General features: G+C 42.7%; 1 protein-coding gene across 3 annotated transcripts; it reads right to left on the bottom strand.

Moving 5' to 3' along the window:
* Positions 1-293: 293 nt before the first annotated feature.
* LOC109528072 (anoctamin-1-like) lies at positions 294-19452 on the bottom strand. 3 transcript variants are annotated; one of them, XM_019890348.1, is made up of 29 exons: positions 19410-19449; positions 19092-19318; positions 15149-15324; positions 14456-14767; positions 12327-12422; positions 11525-11697; positions 11179-11233; positions 10611-10662; positions 10464-10519; positions 10028-10075; positions 9886-9950; positions 8636-8770; positions 8404-8564; positions 7862-7944; positions 7489-7500; positions 7213-7287; positions 7064-7135; positions 5938-6012; positions 5413-5614; positions 5151-5262; positions 5007-5064; positions 4811-4911; positions 4565-4728; positions 4335-4487; positions 4062-4114; positions 3120-3286; positions 2862-2967; positions 1737-2325; positions 294-1316 (listed from the first exon to the last, which is right to left on the bottom strand). In XM_019890348.1, exons 3-29 carry the CDS (start codon positions 15299-15301, stop codon positions 739-741), a joined length of 3906 nt encoding a protein of 1301 aa, XP_019745907.1. In that variant the 5' UTR covers positions 15302-15324; positions 19092-19318; positions 19410-19449; the 3' UTR covers positions 294-738. The 3 variants fall into 3 exon arrangements, with proteins under 3 accessions (XP_019745907.1, XP_019745909.1, XP_019745908.1); XM_019890350.1 differs by having other exon boundaries at positions 7079-7135; positions 19092-19452; XM_019890349.1 differs by lacking the exons at positions 19092-19318; positions 19410-19449 and adding an exon at positions 17632-17651.
* Between the last annotated feature and the right edge of the window lie 1753 nt (positions 19453-21205).

Raw genomic sequence — 21205 nt, forward strand, 5'->3', positions numbered from 1 at the left:
ATCAGTAACCAGATTGACTAACAATGTTACATTTTTTTTCGGTCTTTTTAGCCGCAGCAACCCCTATGTAGTTCCCCAACAAGCGATGTGATATTTTATGTTCGGCCTCAACCCATCAAAACATTGGATTACAATCTACAGGGAGTATTTGTATTAAAAATACTGATTGAATATAAAATATTCAAATGTCTTCATGTGCCTTGTAAAACTTCGTAAACTTTGTAACACCCCCCACCCCGTGAAGAATCTAAAACAATTACCGAGCAGATTTCACAAGGGAAAAAAAACAGACATAAAAAGATGTTTTTCTTTTATTATGTCTTATTTTGTATATCAAAACAAACCTCTAAAAATGAACATTTTATTTTCTAAGAGCGTAACTGTGGATTCTAAAGATCCCACGCACATCGGTGACGAGACACAATTGGGCATAACTGAGGAGGGTGGGCTATTTCAGCTGCGTCTGTGGGGTAAAAACCAACAAGAAAAAAAATGAAGAAAAGGTTTTTAAGTTCCCGTGTTGAGCGGCAAGGAGCGTTTTGGAGCATCACGGTCGCTGTCTTTGAATTGTCTTTCTGTTGTATAAACATATGTGACAGTAGGAAAGGATAATCGGGCCAAGTGGGGTGTTATTTAGGAATAAGGGGGTGGGTGAGGCTCCAGGCACAGGCAAGATAATAATCTAGATTGTCCCCCTCATCACTCCCCACATCTCTTTTTGATACCTCCAACCTCCTCTCATACTGCCGTGTTGCGTTTAAGTTCACTGGGGGAAGGGGGCACTCCGTCTCCCACTTTTGTGAAGCTGGTCGAATGGCTCGTCTTGGTGGGGTGCTCCTCGGAGCCAGGGGCTTTTTGTCTGGAGGGCAGGGTAGAGCACCGGGCTTTGCCCCTGGGGCGAGGCTGCTGAGGCGGGGGGCCTTTGAGAGAGAAGAGTTCGCTGGAGCTGGGGCGCTGCTGCGGGGACTCGGGCTTGGGCTTGGCCGGAAGCGAAGGTTCGAGGGGGACCAGCGGCATGAGAGATGCCTGCTGACGAAACCTGGAGAGGCTGCTGGAGTGGCTGGGTCGCGGCAGGCTGTAATATGTCTCCGCCTCTCGGTGGCGTGAAGGCAGGGTGGAGCAGCGGGCCTTGCCGCCAGCGCCCGGCTCTCGGGGCGGAGGAGCGATAGGCGCGAAGAGCCTTGCGTCCCTGTGAGAGGGTGCTATTTCTGCCACGGAGCTGCTCAGTGACTGGCAGGAAGCTCTTTTGGATGGAATTTCTTGTTGGACGCTTGACTGTGGAATCTCGGTGTCTTTGATTGATGAGGCGTCTTCATCTGCATGAGAATGTAAGAATTTATGAGAAGACACTGCTCACCGATTTACAGCAGGGGTCCTCAAACTTTAGGGGTCCAGGAACCCCCGAACACAGGGTTTTTTGTTACTAAAACTGGCTCCATAGAGTACATATTAAATCAATTTTTTATTTAATGGTATTAGAATATTGGTAAATGAATGTCAATAAAATACATTATTAAATCAAACACTTTAAAAACAGGATGCATTTAACATTTCAAACTAACTTTATTACATCACTGAATTCATTTCCTGTCGATAAAAGAAAATTGAGAGTTAGCTAATTAGTTCTGAATACATTTTTTTTTCTTCAAATCCTCGTGATCAAGTTGCACCCGATCCAAAATGTCTCAAGCAAAGTGAGGCCGTACACCGTGACAGAAAAAGGCGTCTTCTCCTACCTGTGAGGCCCAGCTGGATGATGAGGGCGTCCAGATCCACAAGCGAATTGTCTTCCTCATTTGCTGCCGCTTTTTCATTTTCCTCCCCTGGAGGTTTGCTCTTCTTTTCATCTTCTTTGACTTGATAAACTACAGTGCTTACTTTTATTTCCTCCTCCGCAGCCTTTGACTTTTCTGCTTCCTCTTGTCCCTCACGTTCTCCTTCACGTCCTCGCTCTTCATCTCCCGTTCCAACTATATCCTCAAATGACTTCCCCGCATCTGAGTCACTGTCGCTAGTCCGACTGGGCTCCTCTTGCGCTACGTCAACTTCCACCTCCAACACCTTCTCTTCCTCCTCCTCCTCGACCTCTCCCACCTCCTTCTCAACCTGGCACTCCTCCGATGGCGCCTCCACCACAATGTCTATGGTGGCGGGGAAGGGCAAGACGGAGCGATTGCTGGAGAGCGCCTTGGCGTGGGCCTCCTGGTCCTGATTAAGCAGAAACTCCATCAGCATCATGTTCTCCTTCTTCAGCTGCTCCCGAAGTGACCGCGGCACATCGGGGATCAACCAGGCCACCAGCATGCTGAGGAACATGGCGAGGTTCTGAAAGGAATCAAACACTATCGTCATCTGACTGTTACGGGTACAGTTTTCAACTGACATTTCCAATTTACAACAGCCCTTATGGTGTCTATAAAATGGCATGCTTGATTGAAATCAACCTGTTTGGGGGATTTGGTTTGGTTTCGGCTCACGCAAATGAGCCACTGTTCCCTCCACCCAAACTCCACTAAACAGAATGCCAATGCTAGAATGGAATTTGTTACCCTAAACTATGAGGGGCAGTGACGAGAGTGGCTACTTGTGTTCAAACAAGCCCCTGGTTTAAAAAAAAAAAAGCAAGGCCCCATAAAGACAATAAAAGCATTGATTGTACAGTACTTTTGCCCATGGAAGCAGTATTTCATTACCAAGTGCCCGATTACACTCAATTACTGCAGTACAGTGATCCCTCGCTATTTTGTGGTTCGTTTATCGCGGCTGACGAGTCATTACATTCACAATGTGTCCCCTTTTAATTTAATGGCATTGACAGTCCATCTGTCCATCCCCTGGTCAAACAAATCCAAAACCTTTACCTGGAAGAATATGACAAAGAGCAGTTTTGCAGCCAGAACAGACCAATATTGTTTCGAGAAGGTGTAAGCATCCGGGGCCCACGGTGGATCCCTGTAGTCCTTATACCTAATGAAAACAAAAGTGAGATATAGCATGGCATCAAGTCGGTATTGTGACATCATGGATACATTACTCTTAAGGTTGGGGTTCAGTCCACTGAGCTCAAGGATTAAAGAGGAAAGAGCAGTAAGGTGAAGGTTTAAAGGAATCCGGGTCACCTGCACATGGATACTGTTGTGTTGGGCGCGGTGCCCGGCGGGAAGTTGGTGACGTTGAAGTAGGACAAGGAGTGCTCCGTGTAGCCGCTCATGGTGCCGTTGCCGCTGTAAATGTACTGGTACACCATGCGAGGCACAAACTCCGACGTGAAGGAGATAACGAACGCCTGTGGAGACAAACCACAAATCAAGAACATTAATCAGTGGTACCTGTCATTTAAATGTGTATATATTTTTTTAATAGCGCTTGTTCTTATTCGGGTGAGCTGGACTGGTTGTTTGCCGAATTCAGAGCACATATCGAGAAAGTCATTTGTTGCAGCCTTATACCAAAACGGATTAATTTAGTTTTTCTTTTCGTCACACACAACTAGGCCATATTAACAATGGGAAAAAGGAGGAGTTGAAAAGAAATCATATTCGCTAAAAGAGTCATGATGATTTACATTAGTAGATGATAAAAATGATCTGTGAAAAAAATCAACCAGCCGACGATTGAAATGCATGAGGGCGGGGAGGGGCGTTGCGGAACGTTTGGGTTGGAGTTTACACCCCCCAAAACTCTGAAGAAACGCTGATGAACATTCAATAAATGGGAAATTGGGTCAATAAATAAATAAACGGGGGGGGAACCACCCATGAATATGAAAATCCGCGGGTGAGGAACCACGCGTATGTAAATATTGACTGTACCTAGAAACCACTACGTCCGAGGAGATCCAACCAATCAGGGATAGAAGACATCACTTACCAGGTGTCAATCATTTGTTTCACACTTGTGAGCACACTCATCTCTGGGTTTGCAAAAAAATCTGACGTTAAACTATAAGTTTTAGTTTCATAGCACTCCACGATGAATAAGGTGCTTCTCTGGAGGGCCAAGGTGACACGTCAACTCATAATTCAACATGCATGGACAAAAAAACACACGCCCACACTTACATTGGTAATGACAGAAAACTTGCTGATTCCACAGAGAATGTTGTACCATATTCCTGGAGGTGGCATGCACAAGAAAGAAAAGAAAGGAGAAACAAAGTGGCGGGGAGTGGAAGACAATTTATGTGCCGACGTGTGTGTAGGAAAGACAGACAGAGACACAAACGGAGGAACGGTAAAGGGGAAAAAAAAAGTGATTAAAAGTTCCCCGAAAGTCCGAGTGACAGCCATGCCATTGTGTACGTATGTGCGCATGCGCGTGTATATTCAGTGTACCTATGTCTTTACACCTAACAGCATCCGGCCGCCGAATCTCGGTCACAAACTTGGCGGCGTCAAGGCGGATCTCGATGACGTTGTTGAGCAGAGCAAACGCAGGCGCCAGTGGGAAGGAAGCCACAAACAGAGATACAAAGCCGTACTGGATGACTGCGGACAGAAAGACACCTCTTTGGAATTGTGTGCCGGTGAAAAGTACGAACGTGGACGAGGAAAAAGACGCTCACTCATCTCCATGTATTCCGGGCTCACGCCCTCAAAGGGCTCCAGGGCAAAGTCTTTGTGGAACTGCTGCTTGGATCTCTTCTCTTCGGCTTCGTCCATCTCCTCCTCACCGCCTCTGTCCTTGCCTTTTTGCTCCTGTATGGTTCTGTACATCTTCCTTAACTTACTAGAGAGGACACGAAACAAACACTATGAGTTGTAATCTTTGATGTAAGTCAGGAATTTAGGCTTTGAGCGGGTGAACCTACGGAATGAGAACCTCAAACACATTGTTTTGAATGAGCTGTTTTCCGAGCATGATCATGCTGAGCTGGATGCACAGCTCAATGAGGCAGCCTGGAGGCGCGCACTAGGGAGGGGTGGGGGGGCGGGGTGGGTAGAGAAAGCACGTTCAGAACAATGTCATAATAAACACAAGAAGCACAGCGAGACGGGACGGCGCACCTCCTCCATGCGGTAGTCGCTAAAGACGTAAACATAGTCTCCAGGCCGACCGGAAAACCTGAATGACGACAACAACACGGATTCAGGAATAAAGAGGTGGCGCGGTGTCAAATGAGTGAACGGATGTGGGAAAAAAATACTCGCCTGCCCTTGAAGAAGGCCACGTAAAAAATAGGTGCAAAGGCGTTCATGGATTTGAGAAAGAAAGACTTGAAGATCAACCTTTCCTCAAACTCTTCTTGTGTCTTTGGGAGCTCTGATTGGATGAGACAAACATGATCAGAACTCGTAATTTGGCAGCTTGTTGATGAAGTGCTGCATTCACAGGCGAAAATACAATACACCTGCTAATTGTTTTAAATTGTGTAAAAAGTGAATATCCGCTTTAAGATCTGATGATGCTTACCCAGCTCAGTCAGCCACACTGCAATGGCTCCGTAGACTTCCTCCAACACCAGCACCACCAACATGTTGAGGATGATGCCCGTGGTGGTGACCGTCATCCTCACACTGGCTTTGGCCTCGGGGTCGGGGTTCATGGACCACACGCTTAACATGCAGATGCGATACACGGCCACCCCGAACACAGCCGAGAAAGTCACAAAAACCTGGAAGCAGACACACACAGACACTTGAGGTTGACTGGAATTGCTTGCTTCAATGTAAATGTAATATATGGGCCTTAAAATATTGTGACTGACATGACAGACGTTACGATTAAAGTTGTAATGTTGTAATCACTGTAGATGAGCAGGTGGAATTACAATTATTAAACTCCTGAAAATGCCCTTTTTTTAACTTTTTTTTAAAAAAATACCGCTCTTGTATTGGATGTCGTTAAACCCCTTAGGATTTACCATATATTGATAAGAATTATTTGAGATTTAAAAGGAATTTTTATTTTTAACAGGAACCAATAATACAGGTGTACCAGGAGCAGTAGTGTGGACATGTTGATGAGGTAACCGGGCAGGTGATCCTCGATGTCCAGGGACTCTGGCTCGAGCTGTGGAAAAGAATCAAAATAAAAATGTTGATCACGTTTTTTAAATTTTTTTTTTTTTTTTATCAGTTTCAGGGCTGACCTAAAAAGTAGCAGTGACCTATATTTACAAGCTATATTGTTTTATTTGTTCCATGACGCAGCTGGAGAGAATGCAGAGAAGGAAGCAGAGATGTGTACATTTTGTAACTCCCAAATCTTCTTCTTAATACTTCTACGTTCCCCTGTCTACTGTCCAACCCCAAAAAGAAGCTCCGTCAAACATCCAACATACACTAAATTTAAAGGCACACTTTCTGTTATTTCCCAAAGTTGACACAACAATCGCCAGCTAAGATGGTCATCAACCAGGCCCAAAACAAGTCGGTTGGCAAACATCAGCAGCTAACGTAGCACTAGCAAGCAACGTGTTTGGCAGCAATGGAATAAAACGCGTGTGTGGATAAAGGGAAGGAAGAGTAGGTTGTGGTACACAAAATTATTATTTGTGTTATTTTTCTCAAGTAACACAAATTGTTTTGTTTAATTTACATAATTATTTTGACATTTGATAGCCTAAAAAGGGGAATTTATCGGAGCGACAACACATCATTTGTTTAGTACACACAATTCAGTTATGGTAAAAACAAGAGAGACACTGTATTTCCTGACTGGATTTTGCACACACAAGTTGGGTGTTATGTTTTCCACCTGGCAGGTGTATGTATGCCAGCTAAACGTGGACTCCCTCCTGCCTTTCTCTCCCCATCAGTAATCTGGGCTAATCTCAAGCAGGTAAGCAGCTTTGGACTCAACCATTCGCAGAGCGCTGGGGGTGTTTCCTCTGCGCTTTTTATACGTTTAAAACTAAAACATGCACATGCTGCAGTGAGTGAAAATATAATTGTTCGGGTAAGACCATTTGAAATGTTCGCATGATGACATTTGTGGATATTAGTGCACGACCAGTGCTGCTGAACAAATAAGATTAGGATAAGTGTTAGCTCCCAGGAGTGGTTTAAATCACCTTAACGCAACAAACCCGTCCTCCTCCCCACCCACTTAAACAACAAACCTCTCCCGGCGGTACCTGGTAGGAAAGCATCTGGTCCCTCTCTCCATCCACTCCATCCCCACTTCGAGTCAACTGCAACACAACACACTTTTGGCGTGATTTTACCAACATTGAGCACCACCGCAAGTCATGACAATCAGATACAGCACCTTCTTTTTCCACTTTGCTTTCATTTTCGCTTTCTTCTCCTGCAATGCTTCTTCATACTCAGGCCTCAGCTCCTCCTACAACACACAGTATTATTGATTATTGTACATTTATTGCTTCTTTTTTGCGGAAAAAAATCATTTTATTGTCCTCTGCTTGTTTGAGAAATCAATTAAAATTGGAAATCAGACTTTTGTGGAAAGAAAAAAATCTGAGATTTTATTTTCAGGCAATATTGCCCAGCTCTTGCGTTCAAATGACTAGAGAGACATGCTCACCTGGACTCGCTCCTTTGGGCAGCAAATGTAGAGGACACACAAACATGCATAAAACAGGTGACAGCTATTACAGGCAAGTGAGTATTTATGGTCATCCTTTTCAAGACAGTTTGCCTCATTTAAGAAGGAACCATTCATGACCAGTGATGTCATGCTCCTACATTTTTACATTTGTGTGTGTGTGTGTGTGTGTGTGTGTGTGTGGGTCAACATCCCAGTTGACCCGCGAGACCGTGAGATTTAACCCTCTCAACTCAACTGACAAAGGATTAGACATTTAGATGATGATGTGAAGGGTTCAGAGGCAAGATGCTCAGAATGGCGATGTATAAGCAAATAATGACACGCAGCATGTGCCTGACACATATGGTACCTCCTCATCCTCCAAGCTAGTCAGGTCCCAGGTGTGTTTCAGACACATCTGTCTCCGTTTCCAGTGCTCCAGGAAGCAAGCAGCTACAAGATCACACACAAGAAGAAATGTGCACTGTGTCAAGTTTAAATTATACAGATAAATGGTAACATTCTTCTACTGCTTTAATTCTTCTGAGTCATTCACAGTGTCCCATTACTGCTGAGACCTGTGGGACCAAGGACATGTTGTCCCAGGGGCTAACCTTCTGGCATTTATTTTATTTTTTGCAGTCTCTCTTGCTCCCACCTTTCTCCTCTTTTATACATAACTGCTCACCCCTCCCCTCTCTGCTTGTCAAGGAGGAAAAAAAAAAGGCAATTAACTTCAAAGAGTCCGCTTTGCAAACAGCCAACCATTGTACGCTGCTTAGACGTCCCCTCAAAATAGACAAAAGAAGAGCTCATTACCCATGACATGGCAGCTATTGAAACCTTGACTTTTAAAACCATTGTAAAACGTCCACCAGGAAATCGTCCCATGCCTAGTGGCATGATAGTTACCCCATAGAGACATGAAGATGGCGAAGAGAACCGTGGTTCCGTTGTCAAACAGGTAGGACGCTTTAGCCAGCGAGCACACTGTACTCAGCCGCCAGTAGTCGCAAACTCCGTCACACAGCGGACACATGGTGATGTTCAGGTTGTCGTCGCACGTCTCCTGACTACAGAGCCGTTGAAAAAAGTTACTGACATTTTTTGAACGCACGTGTTAAGATTTAGGATATCCGCCTACCTTGGCACATTGGTGTCCACAGTGAAGATGCCATAGAGGAAGACAATGATGCCCAGTACTGACGGAGGGATGAGGAGCTGAGTGTAGACACCCAGCCAGGCGAAGTACAAGCCAATCTGTTCCCCAAAGTACTTCCTTTCAAATTAGAAGCAACACATGAAGATTGTTTTGTTGTTGTTACATCCTGCCTTGACTATTCTAACGTGCTGCTTTCTGGTCTTCCCAAGTCTACTCATACAATTCTCAAGGTAGTTCAAAATTCTATCCATTCTCTATCATGTGTCTGCTCATTAGGGTTACAGTCAGGGATGCACGCTACACCGGAGCTAAGGGGGGCTTAAGCCATGTCAGAAATCTGTGTAGCCCCAATTAAGGTCCTCCAAAATTTTAGTTGACATTCTAAAATATATTTCTGAATTATTTTCTCAGCCCCCTTACAAATCCCTCCTTTGACCCCGGGAGGGAAAAAAAAGCAGGTTGCAGGTGAGCCGGAATTTATCCCAACTAAATCGGGACGAGCGATGCAGTGAAACCTGTTCACCAGTCAATCTCAGGGCATATTTCTAAAAACAGAGATTGAAACTCACATTCACATCAATGGACGATTTAGATTCCTCAATGAACCTAAAGCCTGCCGATACCGAGAGATGTGGTAGTAGGTGACCAAACTGGACAATTGTAAAAATAAATAAATAAATGATGAAAATAATACAGCCAGTGATTCTTTGCCGCAGAGCAAGCAAGCATTTAGAGATTTAGCGTCTCTTCCTAGCACGCCACAATGAAAAACCTGCTAGCCTATATCAGGTTTTGAGTCACCGCATACATAATGGTCTATTGTTTTATTTTTGATTGAACCACAAAAATATTGTCAAGGGAGACGCAGATTGCCGTAAAGAGAGGAAACGCGAGGGTTACTGTAGGGGACCGAGTGTGGACAATTTGAGAGGCTGTTGGTCAAGTATGTTTGATTGCCCTTTTCACTGACTGCCACCATGCATTTCGGCGACAAGAGACTCTCCATGCTTTGCTTTGTCGCTACAGGTCAGTAGGAATTAATATTGTGTATGATTATAACACACTAACTCATGTCTATATTTGTCGGATATGTGCCCTGCGATTGGCTGGTGACCATTCCGGTGTTAACCATGCTTCTTTTTCTTAGTTAACGTAGAATCCAGATCACCTGCCACCCTAATGAGGGTGAGCTCTCTAGAAAAAGAAAGGTTGGATGACAGTGAACGAGCAACCTGATCAGGTCCACAGGCTGGTACTTGTGCATGACTCCATAGTTCGCCCATTCTTCATGGAGAACCTGAGGCACAACCATGCCGCCACAAATAAATGTCTTTGCAATGCTTACTGTTCAGTGACAAAATAAACCGGGCTCACCTGTCTGTCATTTCGCTGATCTTTACCTCCTCTCCTGGAAAACGGGCCCTGTATTCCAAAAGAAGCCCTTATGTACAACATTTCCAATTGGATCAATGAAATACACTCAGAGGCGGACTGGCCATTGGGAATTTCGGGAAAAGTGTTACATTTCCACGTTAGGCCAGTCTATTGCCAGGTTGGTCGAACTGCTTGATGGCCAACACCCCGTCCTCATCATTGATTAACTTCCGTAATGTGCCGTCCACCAGACACACCAGCCACCCACTCCTCCCGTCATCTATTACGTTTAGCTGTGTGACGCCCGCTCGTCCGCCCCCAACATACCCGGTGACGATTATGTATTGTAACTTGACAGGCACAATCAACATTCGTCAAGGAATTGTTTTCGGTGCGTGACGTCACCCAAAACCACCTGACGAATGAGGATACTCACGTCATGCAAAGGGAAGGCAGAGATGTAGACCCCCCGAGCCAATAAAGACATGATGCCTGCAGTAGAGTGATAGCATTCAGGGAATCATGACTCATGAGAGATCTAAATAATTAAAACAATAGCCACGAAGGTCAATGCCGTCCTCACCGGTGGTTTGGCAGGAGTGTCTGCAGGTTGTGCGTGAAATAATCTCTGCAACCTGCACACAAACACAGCATGCGGGTTATGAAACACCGTCTGGATTTACACTCCGTGGTTCATGTGACACCATTCCAGTTGATTTTGCTTTCAAATGGCACAATTGAGATTGGCAGTGTGAAGCTCAGGTAAAAAATGCATGGAATTGAATATGTTAAGACCGGAAGCAGGCTTCTATCAAATGTGGACAAAATACCTGACTCAAAAAATACTGGTTGCTGACATACTGTCCATACATCTGTGTCTACTACAACGACGCAAATAAACACATTAAAAAAGACACACTGTATATTTCAACTATTGCGAATGCTAAATATACTGCATTAGAGGCGTAACGAGATTATTAAATGTGGTGTAAATATGCTAATTAGAGGGGTAGAGACATTAAATATGATATACATATGCTACATCGCACATGTGTCAAACTGCCAGTCCAAAAAAATGGCATACAGGTCTTAAACTGGTCACTTGGACCTGCAGTGTACGATGCAGCCCAATTGCAGAGTTCTCCACTTACTATTCTGCTGCGTGTCGTATTGTCAAAGACAGTTTCTGTCGACGTGATGTCATACCTGCAAGGAGAACATGCCGAGTCAGACACAAACTTCTGCCAGGTTTTTTTTTTTTTTTTTTTTTTAATATTATTGCGGAAAATACACAAAATGGACACCCCACTGTGACACAGTGAGGACGTGAAAATGGAAGACAACGTACATGTCATTTGTGACGGTTGGAGCTCAAAAAAAAAAAAAACTGGAGCATTTCTGTGTGGCAATTGCCACTTTGGTAACTGTAAAACGTTAAATTGTTCATTGGGAGTAAACTGAGGACCAACTGTAATTTTTGAGTGCGCTGTTACTTACAGGTGAAGCTTGTCTCTGATGAAAGGGTGTTTGAGCGTCTTGAAATGGGCCTGCGTCTGCGGGTCCCGCTGGACGTCGAAGTCGGGGACGTCCGGCTGGAACGGCGTGTTCATTTTCGCCGCCAAGGAGTCCCACATTCCCGCAATGCCCGCTCTTTTTCGCAGCTCACATTTCTGATCAGTTGATACAAAACAAAAACAAAAACAAAAAAAGCCAAAGAAACAAACAAAATATAGCATTTAGAATAGGTAAGGTACACGACTAGTCTCTGTGCCTTCATCTAGCCTACTCTGCTTTAATATTTGTATCAGGAATCATATATTTTGTAACTTAAATGTACAGATTTTTTTGTGTTAAAATTGGTGATTTAAAATGTATTTAGTCCATTTTTATCCTTTTATCAATTGGTTAATTAACATATTGGTAATACAATAATTTTCCTTAATAATTCATGAAATAATTTATTGAAAATAATATGCAAATATGAATAATTTAGAATAATCTAAAATGTCTATTTTTAAATGAACGAAGTAATTGGTTGGTGTATATATTTCAAATTTTAAAAAATGCTAAAGAATTATATTTCACTACTCTCATTAATATATGCAATAATTATAACAATGCTGTAATCAAAAAGATAATTATTATTCTACTACTAAAATTAACGATTATAAATAATAGATTTATTGTTTTTTTTACCTCAGCTACAAATGACCTGGCCCACCTGCACGTTTTAAAATTCAAATGAGGCCCGTGAGTGCAAAAGTTACATAAAAAGTGTGTAAAAGTGTGAGAAAGCTACCTTCTTGACAGCAACTTTGATCTTCTGAAGTTCGGCCTCTCGACTGAGTATTGCCCACGGGATGTGCAGCCGGATAAAACTGATGCCATTTGCCCTCTGCATATAAACACAAGTTCCCATGACAGCTTCATTTTTAAAGTGGCATGTGAACAAAATGTGCAACAGAACGTTTCTTGAATAGGCACTATCCTGTCCAGTCGTCTCGGTAAGGTACTGAAGTCAACCCGTGAAGCCAACCAGTGAATTTGCTGGCTTCTGACAAGGTCGACCGTGTGAAGCTTTAAGCAGTGTGAGATTCACTGTTGATGCCCCTTTGTGTCAAAAGCCATTCCGTCTAATTATTTGAATGCACAAAGCCACAAGAGCCATCCTGCATAAAAAGCCAAAATTGTATTTTTACTCATGGAGGCAGCACTTCATCGCCATGCTGTCCAATTACATTTGATGTCATGTGGAGGTCCTGGCATGCGGTGCATGCAGTGGGCATCACAATCTGGTAACTGGACTTCTGTACCAAAGATTCTATACTTTGTTTAAATTTTGTTGAATTTCATTTTATTTTAATTTGGGTGGGCAGACATTCCAGGCACCCTACAATTTGCAGACAAGGCAATTTTCCATGAGATTTATGCTTTAATTACTACAGGAAGGTCCCGAAAGAGGGACAATTGGTGATAATCGTTGTATATCAAAAGCAATAAACTGCACCCCTGAATCACAGAAGATTTAATTTCAACGATGACCTTCATGCCGGGATGCCAAATATCCATGTGGCACCTGTTCCAGCTGCGTTGCGAGATCACGAAAAATATGTCCCACATGTTACACTCTCCTTGGACAAAACATTAGAAACACTTGCACAATCTCATGAAATCCAAAAGAGCTCCATCAAAAAAATATATATATACGTAACGTCAGCAGCATTCACACACAAATAATCTTGCACTCCTCACCCAGTCGACTTTCCTAAAAAAAAAATTTAAAAAAACTCGGGTCACTGACAGATGGTCAGCAGTGACGACACGTGTCTACTCATTCAATCAAAGCGAACCCCACCCGCCGGCCATGCGGCTCTCTCGCGCCAGCACAAACACTTCTGAGTAGTGGATCACTCTCTAATAAGGCCCTATAATCTGGCCTTTGCCTTCACACTTGTGGTCAGCGGGGTCTTAATCCTCAACCAAAACAGCAGCTGATCACACACTCTAGCGCCACGCAACCCGCACACAAAGCACACCCATGCAGCGTTGCGTCTAAAATAGGCAGGGCGCTTATGTTGTCGTTCCGCGCAGACGTTATGTTCTCTCTCTAACGAGGAACAGATGAGCGCCAAGGTATTCCGCTGGAAATCTTCCCATCATTTTCCCCAATACAGTTACGAGCCGTAGCTTGGGCGACGTTTTGCTTTGTGGCTGAGCTGCAGAAATGCCATCACTCAAGCCAAGTGTTACAAAAGATGGCATGGTTGTTCAATTTCATACTGAGCAGGCACAGACTGGAGTTTTCCAAAATATGTCGCTTTTAACATAGTACAAATTTGGCCAATAATGCAATTGTGTATATTTGATGAACGTGTTTTAAATAATACTCTTACACACGTCCTTCGAGAAAAATTCTCCCGTGTGTAAATGCGTTTGCTTCGCTTAATGGTGACCCATAATTGTCTATCCAAAAAAAAAAAAAAAAATCAAAAAAGCAGCAATGAAAAGGCATGAAAAATCTTTGAAATGATAATCATTCAGTTTGACACCGTGGTCTGCCCACAAAATGCAGTCTTGGAAACCTTCTGAATCTAACTTGGTTGAATTCCTAAGTGGGAGTTTGTCAAAGTACAGAGCCCTCATCTCTGCCCAAAATGGCTGACTTCCTGTTCAATATTGCTCGGGTCTTTAGTTTTTTTTTTTTTTTTCCATGCGTTCTGTTGTGAAAGACACATCAAGCCAGTTCGAACTCAACTTAAAATCCAGTCCGGAATTTTAAATTATTCAAGTAGCACCTACGCTTAAGTTGCTAAACCAGCCAAACTATGACAAAAACTGTGACCTGTAGGCCGAAGAATAAGGTGATTGGAATAGTAATAAACACAGCGATTACAATTGGTTCGAAAGCCCCAAAAGAACGTTACACACCTCTTTATCGCGTTCGATCTGCAGTCCGGCATCGAGCAGCCCCGTTTCAAACTCCTCCCTCATGAGCGCCTTCTCCTCCTCAGACAACTTTGACTCCTCTGCATCTCCCGAAGTAGCTCCTCCTCCCGGCTCTCCAGAGTCCGGGTCCATTTCCCACAAGCCTGGTATGGGGATGGGAATGCTGCCGTTGGACGCGATGGAGAGGCGTCCCCTGGATATCCGCCTTTTTTTAAATTTGTAGCACAGCACATAATCCACCTTCCTCTTGCCGTCGGCAAAAAAGAGCCCTGGGCCGAGATCGATGCCGGACTCCTACAAAGAGAATTATTTAATGAATGATAAAAGATGGTAACATGAACACCTAACAGTGTGCATTTAAAAAAAAAAAATCATTTATCTGATTATATAATCTGTTCATTGATTTATTGTCAGTCAAAAAATGTGAAAAAAATATCAACATTCATCTTATTAAATATTAGTAAATTACTCGTAATTATATTATAAATGATGTTTAAAAATTAGAATTAATTTGTATTTTATTTATTTAAATACAAAATTTTGTATTCAGAGGTGCTTTTTTTTTTTTTTAACTACACCTATGAACAGCTTGGCGCATCCGTCCCTTATAAAGATCAAATGTGGACTTTGCGCGAAAACGTTTTCCCATGGCCTTAGAGATAGAGATGCCGGTACCTGAAGAGGAGGCTGGTCGTCGTCAGGCAGGCCGACAGCCGGGGGGGCTCCGTTGGTAGCGTCGAGCCCAAGTCCGGAGAGCGAGCGGGCCAACGAGACGAGCTTTGCAGAGTGAACGGACGACGACTCACTCATCGCTGTGACGACAGACATGCGGCCTTTTTCGTTTCATCCCTCTGAAGGCGCAAGGGAAAGAAAAGTGTTTCATATTGGGTGGCAGAAGACACTTTTTACCCAGTTGGCAGCATATTTTGCGTCATTATGTTTTTGCACGACAGAGCTTCTGCCGATTGGTTTGGATGCATTCTTCTGTAAATTGTCACAGAGACAAAATGGTTTTATAGACTACAGAATTAATTCTGCTTCGACCAACCAATTCTGTGTTGATCTGTAAAACTGGTTTCGGGGATCACTTTTTCTAACTTTCCAGTTGATGTTAAAGTATGAGTTTTGGGAAGTGCCGGTGAACCGTAAATATTAATGGACATACTTTCGGCATCTACGGTCCACTTAGAATATTTGTTGCAGAGAGCTCAGAGGTTGGGTTGATTTCCAGTATCATGTGACTTTTTAAAGTGACGGATCAAGAATTAAAGCCAAAGCTGTCTCTGCGTTTTTTTTTTTTTCTTTTTTGCCCCGATTGAAGATGTCGGTTTGGATTAAGCTGTGAGTGGCGGATGCCGTTGACAACAATCTGCTGGGGTAATTTGATCACTGGGCTTCATTCGTTGGGTTTTTTTTTTTGTTTGTTTTTTTAAATATATATGACCTTTCTGTTCTTTAATCTTGATGTTCAATAAGGTGTTTGTATCACATAGTACAAGTTCAGAGGCTAAAGCTAATGAATGAATGAATGGTAACATCATATCTTGAAATAAACATCATCCAGCAATTACATCAGCACAAATGCTTGTGCTATTACAAAAAGAAGCAGTGTGAGCTTTTAAATGGACAGTGAGGAAACTATCTGCGGCGCGGATAGAAACATGAGGTCCGCAGACATATTTAAGCGGGGTTCATGACCTCATTCTGCGTTTGGTGAAAGTACCCGCTTATGTTGTCTGTTACCGCACCAGACAAGCACAATAACAACCGGTCATGCACAGATCACTGTGTCCTTTTCCGTACATTGTTATCTCCATGCAAGATTTGAGTGCGCCACATTCAAAGGGAATGACGGGAGCCTCTTTGATTGGCGGTGAATCCAGCTGGCCGTGTTCACGCCCACAGTGGCGCAAACCGGCCGTTTTTATATGTGTCTGCTTGCGTGTATAGGAAATTACTAACAGACTTCGACCACATGCTGCCCTGGACTTGCGGCAGTCATGAAAATAGAACCCATGTTTCAAAAGAACCATTACAACAACATTCACACAGATTCCAGCATGAACGTGTCAAGATGGGTGTCCTAGATCCAGTTATACGAAATGGGGTTAAAAAGACAGTCAGGAAATAGAGGCTGAAGCAAATTAAATATGTAATGTAGCATCATAGCTTAAACTAAAGATAGGTGGGGTATACTGTCCCTGGGCCATCGGGCCACTGTTAATGTCGGACCCTGGCCATTGTTCTGTTGTGTAGCAACCTTTATGAAGCTGCTGTTATCATATGTACCGTAGTTGTTTAAGTGTTATTACACATCATTTTAATTGGTGTTTACACCCAAGATGTGTGTACACACGCTCATCCCCAACATAAGCTAGTCAAGTGCCTTGAATGTATGGACATGTGAGCGACGCTAATCCCAGTTTACTGCGTGTTAGTAAACAAACTGCTGAGGTGTAGACTGAGAATATGAGGTTCATAAATGGATGTCGAAGGCTGGGCTGTCAGTACGCGCTACAGAGCGCCAAAGGTCGAAAAATTTTCGCCCATCTATGTCAGCGACGTGTAGTAACAGGAAGATCAATTAATGCGCATCCACTAGGTGGCAGAATGCACATAACTAACCTGCGTATCCACCATTTGGCGTAATTTATGTTTAGTAGTGTGAAAGACAATTTTCTGATCCAAAACATGAGCGTTCACTCAATAAAGTTGGGGAAATACTGACGAGTAATTACACAAGTGAGAAATGTGTTTAATAATTTACAATAAACAGCAAATTTAGCTGTGTTATTGTGAAGAGACTAACTCCAGATTTATCCCCGCATCTTACTTCTGCATACTTGACACATTTTTATTAATTATTTATTTTTATTGGGGATTGGGGCTGTCAGTTCTAAATGTTTACATTTCTGTCGAGGTTGCTCAGCACAACATGACAATAAAGCAAGAATAAATTGACATCAATGATCATTAACCATCTATGTCAAATCCGGGTCCAGAAAGTAAAAATTCATGGCAGCTCTTTTCCCTGCCCGTTGATTCGAAGCACCTGTGACTAAAGCCAAACTGTGGCAGGGTTAGGTTTACTTTCTGGACCTGGAATTGACATCTGTAAACCAGGAAGTGGAGTCCCTCGAATTATGAAGATCATTTACCTGGCTTCTGCAAAGCTTGTCGATGAGTTGATCATTTGATTCAGGTGCGTTGAAGGGGGGAATTATATAAAAACAGGCAGGAGACAGATCTCATGAGGGCCGGACTAGCGCATCCATGCTGTAAGATGTTTATATTCACGATTTGTTGTGATATAGTTTTAATATACGGCGGTGGATTTGTTTTCACCATTATAGTTGAGCTGGATGATTCATTTTATTGATTTATTCAAGTAGTTCATTGCTTAAGACCGCTGACATGCGCTGCAAAGAGAGCGCAGCTGCTTTCCAAAAGCGCAGTCAGTGCATCCAACTTTCAACGCTGCCATCCCCTCTTGCCAGTCTAATTCCCGCTCATAAACAAACAGCATGAGCGGAATCATTTTTATATGGTGTTGTAAAAGTATGGTTGGTGCCTATTACAAAGGGATAAGTGGTTTTCACACTTGACATGGCAGTTAAGAATGTCAAAATATTGTCTGGATGGTTTACTAAGGGGTGATTACCGGTACACGAATGCAGACATTGTTATGTGGGAACAAACCCGGCAGTAGGACACATGCGCATGTCTGTCAGGCTTACCGACCTGTAAGCTCTGCTGACAGCTCAACAACACAAAGTGGAAAGGTCAACAAATGCACCCTCATTTGAAGGGGCAGAGGTAACAGGGTATAGCTGAGAGGCCAATCCATGAACAACGCTCCAACACACTACTCATTTTAAACACTATACTGTATAGCCAGAATGCTTTTCCTCACTGAGGTCGCAAGTGTGCTGGGTGCAATCTCAGCTGACTTTGGGCGGGAGGTCTGACTGGTCACTAGACTTTTTCTTTTAAAGCACTGAGTTTACTTTGATAACACCATTCAAAACATTGTAAAAAGGTGCTTTGGTTTAAAACAGCCAATGAAAAAAATAAAATTACTGAGGAATTTGAATAAAAATCAATAGTAGTACATGACTAAATGGATCATAAAAATACAATAACATTTGAATTAAAAACAGGGATCATTTTAAGACTGTAAGGTAAATGTGAATCTGAATGAAAAAGATTACAAAAAATATGTCACCAAAAGGTAGGGAAATGGACAGGACTGTCACTGGATGTGAACTTATACTGTGTACACACACGTTATAGATGTACACAGTCTATGTGATTTAATTAAATTAAATTATTGTGGGAATAGAAAATGGGCAGTTTTCAATTCAACAGTTGTGCGCATCCAGATGGTCAGATGGAGGGGGTGGAGGCGACTTTGGTTAAAACACAACAGTGACATATACTGTTAATAATTCGGAAAAAAAGAAGTGAGGAACCCAGTTAACTTCATTCACAACATAAGAAGATCGAGGCCAAATGGGAGAGTCAATATGCGCACAGGACGCACAAGTAGTTCAGTGCACTCCGGGGGGGTGTAGCGTTATTCATCACAAACACAAGAAAGAGACGATTGCATACTCACTAGTGCTCGTGGAGGTTCAGCTGGCTGCCCCGTGTAAAAGGATGACAATGTTAAAAATGATCTTGGGAAGACGCGCGAGGTGCGCATTGCTTGGGCCCGAGATGGTGAACAATCCGGACTCGCTCCCGACACCGATTGGGTTTAGCTCTGCGCGCTCACGCCAGCCTGCTAATTCCTCCTGAGTCGCAGTGACATACCGGACATTTTGTTGGCCTTAAAACCAAACTCTAGAAGACAAAGAGTCACAGAAAATATACAATAGCAGCAACAATAGCAAGCAAAAAAAAAAACAATCTTTAACAGCTGGTTCGAACTCACTAGCTAAGGTTGTCAGAGAGTTCACGCAAACATTTGTAAGACTATAAATTAACATACCAACGTAAACATTTAACATTTCAAAAAACTGTTTTTAAAGCGAAACAGCGCCATTTTGGTATAAATTTGAGCCGCCCAAAACACTATGGAGTAACTGTGTTGAAATGTACGAAATGAATAGGCAGACGTTTCGCTGTATTTGAACGCAGATATGCATTTCCCCCGCTACAATTTAAAAAAAAAGTTCCCAGGTGTCTTAATAAAATGCTTTTATCAAAACAAGCAGGGTACTCCCTCATTTAACACAGGGGTTATGTTCCAGACCACCCCCACTTTCGACAAAATCCGCAAAGCTACGACCAAGTAATTATTTTAATATTTATCTATCTGTCTATCTATCTGTCTATCTATCTATCTATCTATCTATCTATCTATCTATCTATCTATCTATCTATCTATCTATCTATCTATCTATCTATCTATGTGCATGTGAGATGCGGGTATTATTTTGTCCACTTGAGGTCACTAGTCACACATTCGACACAAAAGGTAACCCCATGTGTGCCTGTCTTTAGAGGCGGGCCTGGCCTGTTTTGTGACTTACAGGTGGTCATTTGAGACTGCCAGTAGGTCAACAAAAACACGATTGTGTTTATTCTATTTTTGTTCTTCCATTTGTTAAAAAAAATATATAATTTTTTTTAAATTACTATATTATTACTGTATTACTAGCTGTTTCCACCCTCCTTGTATTCAAGCAACCTGTTATGGAACACAACTCATTCTATAGGGTGGTAGCCTATAGTCAATTAGCTAACAATATTTACTATCCCGGAGATGTGCAGTTGAGTAGTTTATGCCATTTGGACTCTGAAATAGGTGCACAAGGCACTTGAGTAAAATGAAATGCTGTCTTTAAAGCAGTCCTTTCTTCTGCTGTGTAATGTTACCTGAGTCAGCAGTAACAGTCTGTGTGGAAAAATAATTTACAGTAAAATGTTGTGACAGAGCAAATAATACGTTATATAGGTACAATACAAAAATCTACGATGCAAGGAACCCATAAAAACATAATGATATCGCGAGGGACGATAGTAAACATTGTTGCAACATATTTGGTGAAAATAGGGCTCATTTTAGTGGCTAATCTGTCAGGCAATACTCAAGCTTTCATTCCACAATATACGCTGCTGGGCCTATGGGGAGCCCGGCTTTTATTAGACTGACAACGGTCTGCATCTCACAAGTGCGTTCGGTCATCTCCTTGCTTCTACAAAGGTACTCGCTGAAGCGGAAACCACAGTGTGGATAACGAGTGAACACACAAGATGTGAAAAGCAATTTTTTGTTGCGCATGGGTCACATGCACTCTGAGGACAAAAGTACCTTTCGGGCAGGGGCGAGCTGTGCATTTTTTTTAACCTGGATCTTCAATGGTGACTGACATTATCATGTCACAATTATAAAAACCATCAACACTACTTAAAAACATCATATCAGAGTTATCACGGATGATGATTATTAAATGGATTAATGTGTGTAGATCCTGCGGTGGTCAAAGATGGCTCAAAGAAGTTTTCATCCGGCTAGCCAATCAGATGGCAGAAAAAAGCTTCTGAAATATGATTGGTTACAAAAACAGTGCCATCGTCGATATAGCTTAAGTTATATCAGACAACACTCCTGATTCTGAAGGCCATCGTCAGATTCGATTGGTTGACGTGGCGACACATCCCGTTAGAAAAAGACTGTTCGGAATACAGTACATTAAAACATGCATGGAACATATATTCAAATTT

Source organism: Hippocampus comes, unplaced genomic scaffold, assembly GCF_001891065.2.
Source record: "Hippocampus comes isolate QL1 unplaced genomic scaffold, H_comes_QL1_v1.1 scaffold88, whole genome shotgun sequence".
Lineage (NCBI taxonomy): Eukaryota > Metazoa > Chordata > Actinopteri > Syngnathiformes > Syngnathidae > Hippocampus > Hippocampus comes.